The sequence below is a fragment of the Fundulus heteroclitus genome, chromosome 24, assembly GCF_011125445.2.
Source record: "Fundulus heteroclitus isolate FHET01 chromosome 24, MU-UCD_Fhet_4.1, whole genome shotgun sequence".
Taxonomy (NCBI): Eukaryota; Metazoa; Chordata; class Actinopteri; order Cyprinodontiformes; family Fundulidae; genus Fundulus; species Fundulus heteroclitus.
The window spans coordinates 15967407-15977182 of record NC_046384.1 but is presented as its reverse complement, the minus strand read 5'-3'; the positions used below and the strand labels follow the sequence as shown (position 1 = coordinate 15977182).

The 9776-nt window shown below is 42.2% G+C and overlaps 1 protein-coding gene and 1 long non-coding RNA gene across 8 annotated transcripts; one reads left to right on the top strand and one right to left on the bottom strand.

The window, feature by feature from the left end:
* Positions 1-321: 321 nt before the first annotated feature.
* On the top strand, positions 322-6586 carry LOC118557834 (P2X purinoceptor 7-like). 7 transcript variants are annotated; one of them, XR_004928055.1, is made up of 7 exons: positions 322-758; positions 1020-1241; positions 1596-1778; positions 2538-2679; positions 5168-5217; positions 5301-5550; positions 6430-6586. XR_004928055.1 is itself a non-coding variant. In XM_036128253.1 (3 exons), the coding sequence occupies exons 1-3, from the start codon at positions 502-504 to the stop codon at positions 1750-1752; spliced, it is 636 nt and encodes a 211-aa protein (XP_035984146.1). In that variant the 5' UTR covers positions 333-501; the 3' UTR covers positions 1753-1895. The 7 variants fall into 7 exon arrangements, 1 of the variants encoding a protein (XP_035984146.1); XR_004928056.1 differs by having other exon boundaries at positions 2538-2687; XR_004928054.1 differs by having other exon boundaries at positions 323-758; positions 2538-2687; positions 5168-5550.
* On the bottom strand, positions 2247-3056 carry LOC118557836. Its single transcript, XR_004928059.1, has 3 exons — positions 2944-3056; positions 2491-2736; positions 2247-2412 (listed from the first exon to the last, which is right to left on the bottom strand). It is a non-coding gene; the product is annotated as an uncharacterized LOC118557836 (long non-coding RNA).
* Positions 6587-9776: the final 3190 nt, after the last annotated feature.

The window sequence follows — 9776 nt, the reverse complement described above, 5'->3', positions numbered from 1 at the left end:
TATATATATATATATATATATATATATATATATATATATATATATATATATATATATATATATATATATATATATATACACACACACACACACACACACACACACATATGTGTGGACTTGTCAAAGTGCCTGAAATGTAAAATGTAACCATCCCCCTCAGTTTTCTTGCTGGTTAACTTGGACAATAGGACTTTGAAAAGAAAAATCTGTTTGAATGGCTTTCACTGCCTTAAAGTTCAAATAGAAAACCACATACTTATAGTTTCTCATTTTATAGTATGTACAAAATTAAAAACATCACAAGTGAAAAAAAAAAATTCTAACTTTTTTTTTTGTTTATAGCACAAAATAATTCACTGAAATAGCAGACAACGCAAAATTCCTCATTCAGTCACGTGACCCACGAGGAGCCGCTGTAGAATTCCGTGACGTCACACTAGTTAGGAGGTAGTCGGGAAGCGGTCATTTTACATAGCGTGTCAGTATTTTTTCACCTTTGCGATGGAGTTTGTATGTTTAAACGAGGACGAATACGAAGCGAGCCAACTTAATGTTAAAAACGAGGAGTGCTGTGTCCAGCCATATGCGTTTGAGCCGTTAGTTAGGCGTGAATTACGGGACAACACCGAGGAAAGTGGAGAAAGTAGGAGTAGCGATGATGACCACGCTAGTAGGCCGACATCGTCGTCGTCCCACTCAGAATCTGCCAGTGAAGAGGATATTGGCGACCGTTCCCATCGACTGACAAATACTGACTGGTAAGTTTTTTTATTCTACGATTTTTTTTTACTTTTGAGTAGTGACCCCTCTGAGAGTGATGTTGATTTAATTACTTTTATGTCTAATTAAATTCAAATTGATGCTAATGCTAAGCTACTTCTTTCGTGTTTTTGATTTGAATTTTTAAGCAACCTCGTACTGTAGGCATAGTAGACAAAAACTAACATTAGCCATTTGACCATTACTAATTCATATTTTTAGGTGGGTGATTATGAATCGGGATTGTTTATATTTTACAGGTGCAAATGTGGCAACTGTGTGATTATGCCCACAGTGGATGAATGCAAGTGCTGCACAGAAACGCACCTTGTTGATCAGGAAGTCGAGTCAGCTGGGCTGCAATGTATAACCTTACATGAAGGCTTTCAGGGAAACTGCCTCAACCAGTATGTCCTCAAGGCATCTTTTGTTGAATTTTTGGAGGGACATGGTCCTCTTGGAAATGATGAACCAGTAAACGAGTAAGTAGTTGAAAAATTGTTTATTGAAAATACATGTATTAGTGCTAAATTCTAGTCCTACACTGTATGCACCTGTGATGTAGATATTTTACTGTAAATTAAATGCAGTTGTTTCTGCACCTTAGGCCTATATATTTTATTTAGAAACAGCAAAAAACATTGAAATATAAATACATTGCTTTAGTAAAACACAAAAACAATCATTTACATGTACATAGCAAACAAATATAACATCAATTACATTCAGAACATATCACTTAAGTAGGGCCTATAGTTTAAAACAGCATTACAATAATTTTGAAATTTTATTACAGGTCTAAACACTTTTTGCATCATATTTTCTTTCTATTTTAGGATTTACAGGTACATTGCATATAGAAGAATGATCAGATGGATTTGGGGACGCATTGGAAAAGGAAATAGGAAAGTTCTTCCATCCTGTGCAGTGAATAAAATAAGAGAGACCTGGGAGTCAGCAGACTACACTGGTTTTAAATACCCAACTGTGTGAACCTCGACTTCCTAGTTGCCACAACTGTGAGTTTATCGACCTTGTCATATTGGTCTTTCACGTATTCAGGAGCAATTTGGGCTTCTAAATCTTGCCTTGCAACTTCATAAGAAGGTATGGCCTCCCGACGAGCCATTACTTCATCCAACAACTCATCAATGTATGCTGAAATAGAAACAATAAGCATTTCATGCATGAAAGTTGAAAAGCCAAGTGTGAAACTGAACATTATACCAAGTACACACCATAAGTACAAGGGACTTTAACTTGTTTGGCTACTGGTTCTCCTTTTTTTGCCTTTGGAAATGAGAGCTGCCACATTTCTTTTCCATCTTTGTTCTTAGCCTGCTGTCTGTTGGAATTCTCATTGAAATGGAGAATGGAAAGGATCAATCTGTAACAGAAATTTTCATGATGAAATAATACTTGGAATTAGGATGACAATATGTCAGTTAAGTTATTATTCATTCAGGATTTAAGCAACCTACCTGGCATTCATACTGTGGTAGAAGAAGTGCAAGAACTTTGGTGCAAAGAAGCACACCACCTTGTGGTAGCTTTCAACACTTGACGTCTGCACATGAGGTGACAATTTACCAATGTCGGCAAGCAGAGTACGGTTAGTGACAATTGATTTCACCTCAACATGGGCCCTTGAACCTGCAGTGATTGTGAAGGAAGTATTATGAAAAGCCCTTAGGAGATTGACTTTTGAGACAGCTAAAAATAATTTTTCACCTTCTGCAATCCACTCTCTGTCCTCTACCAACTCATCATGTGCACAGGTTGGAAAGTTCTCAAATGGGTGTTCATGGATGTCTACAATGTGGTTCATCACCAACTTCCACTTGGCCACAACCAGCTCAGCATTTCCATCACTGCTTGCCCCACACCAATATACATGGTTGGAGATGCTGTGGATCCACGGTGAGATGGTGTGACATAACTTTTTCTTTGATGATGCGTCAAGCTTTTTTGTAATACCTGGAAGATGTAAATGTGTATTATATAATTATCCATATATAATATCCATATTTCTAACCTTACATAACTATAACTATATATATATATATATATATATATATATATATATATATATATATATATATATATATATATATATATATATCTTTGTAAACATTTACCTACTTTTTTTGCCATGATTGATATAATTCAAGCCATTCTGCCTACCTTTTGCTATATGCCAGGCATCAAACCAGTGATTAATTGATGGATAAATCTCGCGCATAAACTTTTTAACACTGGAATGACGGTCTGTTGTCAAGTCAGTAACAGTGACTCCAGCATCTTCAAGGAATTGAAGTGACCTCTTTAGGCCTTCCAACTCCATTGCATATGAGTTTTTCACTTCTGTACACTGAAAAAATGGTTAAGTATAATATTAGTTAATCTATAATCCTGTAATTGAAAGAGTACTCAATTAAAAACCACGCTAACATGACGTTCACTAAATCCAATATATATTGTTTGTTAAAGGCATACTATGCAACATTTTTCAGTTAATTAATGTGTTCCATACCGTTTTGGATGATTAAATGAGTCATTTCAGGTCGAACAAAGGTTTTCTCGGCCGCCCTGGTGGTCTGTGGGGGAAATACCGCACTTGCAATGCGGTACCGCGCGCGAGCTATTTTTAGAAACACAACGTCACGATGACGTCACATCACGTGGTACGCAGTAGGGCAACCTTGCATAGTCCGCCGCTGTTTCGCTGTAAAAGAGACGTGCGTTACCCTTGGTTTTACTCGGTAAATGACTGCTTTTTCCAAATCTAAGACCATGGTTTTTAAACATTGTTGCTATGGAACGTGCAACAGCGACTCGAGTTACGCTGATCGACCGCATATGAAGGATGTTTTCTTCAAGACTGCCAAGGAGAAATGTGTGCGCTTGGAACACCGGGGCGGTCGGCCTACACAACAGTTCAACCCGGAAAAAGTTACCAAATTCACCTACATATGTAGCAAGCATTTTGTCGGAGGAAAGGGCCCAACCGAATAACATCCTGACCCAATTCCAGCGACATCAAGTCAAGGTAAGAGTATTTTGGTGGCCGACATGTTAATAATGAAGCGCCTGCTACCATGATAGCATATAGGCTATCATGGTAGCAGGCGCTAACATGATAGCCTGCTACCAGGATAGCTTACTCAAAAACATTTCAAATGAGACAAACATTAAACATATACCCATTCCTGGACGGTGATTGCAAACAACAACAACAAAAAAAACGGCCGACGCTGCCATGATCACCGCGCAGGAAAAAAACAAAACAAAGCTTACCGTTCATCAACTCGGCCAGTTTTCCGGTCTTTTTAAGCCATCGAACCTCAAGCCATCGTTTGAGCTGAAGGTTGGTGTGTTCTTCGACAGATCGACCAGTAATCCGTGTGCCTGGGACATCGTCTTGGGAAAGTTTAACGGCTGTAAAGTCGGCCAGATCGCTGTTTCTGTTGCGCTTGTAATAGCTGGGTTATCCGTGCTTTCTCTCCTGTATGCCCTACCTAAGCGGCAAAAGGGGCGTTGCTCTTGAGACGGTGACGTCACGTGCGCGGTACCGCATTGCAAGAGCCCTCGGCTCGCACCCACAGAAGTCTTGCTTTACGGTGAGAACTCCATGTGTTTTTGCCCTGCCATTCACTATATGCACGCGCGAAAGCAACAACAAAGAACCGCGTGTTAACGTCAAATAAACATGCAAGCATATCGAGTTTTATTATTATTGTTATTATTATTATTATTTTTATGTTGGCGAGTTGCTACCGCGGCGGCTGCGGCTTGGCGGTGGTGGTAGCGTCTCGCCAACATAAAAAAATATATAATAATAATAATAATAAAACTAGGCGTGGCGGTAGCGTCTCGCCAACATAAAAACATAATAATAATAATAAAACTGGCGAGGCGGCCGCGGCCGCAGCTTGGCAGCCGCCTCGCCAAGATAGCGGTGCGGGAAGCTTGATGTCCATACCTTCACTGTGTTAGTCATTGTTTGTACTGCCGTTTTTTTCCACTTTTCGTTGCGTTCGCCTGTCTGCTAAGCTCAAAACAACCGCGCCTGGCTTGAAGGAGAAACCAGAACAGCTGAGCATCTTTATGACAGTGCACTTTTACTTTCGCCCTCTGGGGGGAGCCTCGCTGGAAAATCAACCCCGGTTGCATAGTATACCTTTAACTTTTGTGGACTCAGATGTTGGTTTACTCACAAAAACCATGGTATCAAATAAGAATCTGGGTATTTTAACAGCACAACCTTACCTGTACAAGCTGCATGTCCAACACTTTGGAGGTGTCCATGTCCATAAGGGAGTAGCTACCGTACTTGGCAGTGTGCCCTGGTGAGCAGCATCTGGCATCTCCACCTAATCTGACTTTGCTCTTTTTTTTGACATCACAGATGAGCAGCTCTTGCTTTTTTGACCAGAGACTATTCACAGCTGGAATAAGGTATGCCTTCTGTATGTTATAATAAGTACTGACGCAGAATGTTGAAATCCTCATAAATTTAAAACAATTGACTGCCTTCACAGTACTACATCCACTAAACATTATGGAAGCGGCTAGCTGTAAGTTGCCAAGTGGCATGGTGCCATGTGATGGCTGACTTTTCCAGGTCTTCACATGAGAGGGGTCAACACTGCACTGTGATGTCAAGGTCACCATGGTGCCCGATACCTTTGTAGATATTATTTTGCAGGCATTCCCACATAAAAAACACAAGGCTAGGAGGGACTGAAGACACGATTCGAAGACTATGAACTTTCTCTCTCTCATAGGGGTGTGAGTATATTCCCTAAACAAAAAAAGATAAATACAAAATTTAATGATCACAATTTTAAATTGATCCATTGTGTTATTTGATGTTTTTACTTACTCATCTCTCATTTCCATTTCAAAATCTCGGTCAGAGTCTTCATCTTCCTCAGGAATGTAGTCTAAATCACCATCATCATCATCAGCAGCAGCAGCACTACTGTCGTCTGAAAAATCCACTTCCATTGAAGAACAGTTCTTTTCAACCGAGTTGCCGAGCTTAACCTGGCAGGAAAAATCCTTTGCTCTTGAAAGCAGGCTTTGGGTCCCACGATGACATTTGGCAACTGGAGTGACATGCCAGGATTTTGGAGTTTGACATGATTTAGTGCATTTCACAACTGTTTCAGTCTGTGACATTTTATTCTGAAAATTAATAAAAAATGAAATGTTTACAATTCTGAAAATAAGTTTTCAAAAGATCTTTGGGTCGGGATTTATAAAATTCTAATTCTCAAGTCTTTTGTAGAGGAAAATTAAGTTTTATGGAAGGAATTTTTAAATTTATATTAGACCCAGTCCTACATACCATTCCAGTTGACATTGTCTGTACACATGCATGGGTGGTCAGAGGTAGTTCAAAAGACACATTAGGCTTGGCATTCGTTGAGATGTCGGTTTCATAGCAAGCCTCTGCATCATCCGACGACTCCATTTGACATACACTTGCCTCATAAGCTTGTAGAGCACAGCTAACTGTCTGAAATATATGTAATGGAAGAGATTACAGTGGATAAAAAAAAAAATATATATATATATAATATACGCAAAGGATTTGGTTTTAAAAGTTTGTCTTTATTTGGCAGTGCCTACATGAATTGACATCTAATCTCTCTGTTTCTGTAGAACCTGTCCGTGGACCTCGAGCCCCAGAAGGCGGCCCTACAGTCCTTGACCAGCAATGTTACGTTCAAGAAAACTGGAGAACTGGAGGACAAAATAATAAAAATAAATCAGCTACTCCTGATTCTTCCCATAGTCCAAATAAACGGGTTACTCTTAATTGTGTTTGTGTGCATTTGTCACTGGGATGAACTAGCAACCTGCTAGCAACCCCCTCTTTCTCTCTAGCATGGAAAAGCAGGTGTAGAGACTTGATGGAAAGGTAAAGCTTCAACAAATACATACTTGCTAGCTATATTAATGTTAATATATTTAATTTTGATTTTTTATATATATTTATATATATTATATATATGTTAATGTTTACCTCAGCTCGTTGACGTTTTTCATAGGCCGACGTTCGACGTTTTTTCACCGTGTCCGTGGGCTCGGGGTGCCCCATTTTCAGGGTAGGAATGGCATCTGGTTTAAGCTGTAATTTTGATATATTGAATCCGATTGATGCTGCGAGATCAGGATTGACGACAAAAGAATCTGCCGTGAAGTGATCAGCACACAGTTTGCTGTATCGGCTTGGACGCCACAGATTGTCCGGTTGATGTCTGTCTAATCTATTTACTTTTCGGATCCAAATTTGAAGCAAAACCGGGTCCTTCGGATAATTAAACATTGCTTTTCCCGATCCAAAGCCATTTCTACAATTGGCAGCAGTACAATACACCATTGTAATTACTTTTTAACGATCCTTTTAGACTACTTAACAATGCGTGAAGTAGTGGTTTTTGATAGCCGCTTGAGGACGTTTGACTACCGTGACATCACAGCTGTTTTCGTCACGTGACTGCTCTCGCCGGATTCTCGGATCCTGGAGGCGCGCAGCATACTGTGAAACTCTCTCGATTTTTATTACATGGAGCATTTTTAACGCGATTTCGACCAGCCACATAGATACAAAAACGATAGTCTATCATCATACACAATAAAACTGCTCTAGGCGCACTCCTTTGTATTTGACCTTTAAATATAGCAAAAAACTAACCTCGTGAATTGGAAAAGCAAAAATATATTTTTTTTCAGTATCAATCAGTATAGAGATCTTTTGTTGGATATTAGTCATACTAGTCTTGAGACAGCATTTGCCTCCACATAAGATCAATCTCTCTGGGCTCTTTTGATCGGCTCCATCCGTTCGTGGGAGTGGGGGGCTATTGGATGTATTCTGTGGGGCGTGGTGGCTGATTTGATGGGTGCCTGGGTCTGAGGCCCCCAATTGGGTGGGGCTTTGGGGGCCTCAGCGCGGCCTCTGATGGCCATTTGCAATGCTCTTGGGTGGTTCTGCGCTGGCAGATGTGGGTTACTGGCCTGGTAGCGGTGGTGTTCCTGGCTGGGTCTGGGGTGGGTCTGTTGCTCTGGGTTCCTGGGGTGTGTCGCCCCTAGGCGGGGCCTGGGGGCTTGGGTTCTGTGGAGTATGTCACTGGTTTGGGCCAGTGTATGCCCATATGTGTCTGGCCCTACCCGGGGCCTCTGGTGCACTGGCGGGCCTTGGGGCCTTTCAAGCTGTGGGTGGGGGGTATGGACATTAATTAACCTCATGGCAGATGCTCTCCCCTTCAGGGGGTGCATTCTGCTAGTGGGGGTCTATCACCGTGTGTGGTGTAGGAGTTGTTTGAATATTAGTGTTGGAGTGGGTTAATAACATTTTTCTTTCCTCGATGGGGAGTGGGAGGGGGTTGCTTGGCTGGCTCTGTGTCTGGCTCCTTGTCTCGGTCCTGGTTCATGGTGGCTCTTGGTGCTGGTTCAATCCAGGGAACAGGGGTCTGCATGGTTCGGGTGGGCTGCCTCGCTAACTAGAGTGTTTTCTTTACCCTTGTCTTCCCCTTGCATCGTCTGTAGGATGTTAGTCTCCGTTTTTGGTTGTCTCTCAGACCCTACAATATATCTCTGGCCCCGCGGGATATGATGGTGTAGTTGGTGGACATTCCGTCCCATCCCCTGACACGTCCCTCTGCCTGCTCCATCATGCTGCTACACATGTAGGACCTTTGGGGTGGTGGGGGCGTCACTGGGAATTGGGAAGGATCTCCCAGCCCCGCTGTCCGTCCTTGACCCAAATTTTATTGAATATCTTAGACACTTAATACAGTCTCACAACACACATATGTGGGGCATTAAGTGTGAAGGTGTGTGTGGGGGGTAAGGCATCTGGGGGGGGGGGGGGGGGGGGGGGGGGGGGTGGTTGATTGTGTAGGCCTCGCCCCCCTCCTCTGTCCCAGACAGAGGAGGGGACATTTAGGGTTAGACATTTAGGGTTCTGGGTAGGATGCATGGGGGGTAGCTGGTAATTGCCATCCTCCAGAGGTGGGGTGGGCACGCTCCTTGTTGGCCCTCCCAGCTTTAAACGCACTTGAGAACAACATGCAACAACACAACATTTGACTAGGCAGAGAATGGCTCAAGGTCTTTCTTAGAACCCTGTTCTCCGATTGCCATCCAGAGTCCGGGGCCTAAAAGAGTCTCGGGCCACCTGGTTCGGGTCTGGGCTGGAGGTGGGTGTTGGGTCCCGGGGGTCGGCTGGAGCTGGCGTGGGAACGGCTCGCTCATGGCAGTTGCTTTGCAGGCCCTGGGCCCCTGTAGCCCACAGGCTCATCCCTATAGCTCACAGGGGCCATTTCCTGGTGATACTCTCTGCTCTTCCCTGGGATGGGGGAGGCAGTTTTCACTGTGTTGGTCCCTCTTGGGCACCTCTGCTCTGGGGATCCTTTCAGACATCTGGGGTTCTAGTTCCCCTGGCGTCTGTGTCGGTGCTCTGGGCGGCAGGTCTTTGGCTCTTCACAAACACTATTGAACATTTTTCTTATGGATAAACCTTACATACAGAAGTGCACTGTCACAAACACCTACAGGGGCTTGGATTCAAGTACGTATAGATTCACTTCTTGGTTCTTTGTATATGTAATAATCGGTGTGTTGGTTTTGCTGTATTTATATCTCTCTTTGCAGGTGTAGAAGCAGACTCAGAATGTTAAATTGCTCTCCCCTTTCCTCTCCTGTTTTTTCCTTTCACCTTTTCTCCCTTTTAGCATTTTGTCTCATCTATTCCCAGCATAAAATCGAATAAAGCTTATTGCATATGTAAATCACGCGGAGCACTATGGTGAAAGCAGTAAAGCGCCACTTGTGTATATACAAGTTGTTGGGCTGTTTTTGGCATTAAGACGACAATTCTTAATGCCATATTGTCAGGACACACAAAAAAATGTTTAGTAAAACAATATTATGTTATGCAATATACCTTATCAAAAATAGGTATTTTGTTTCATATCAGGTTACATATACTAACTTATTTCAAT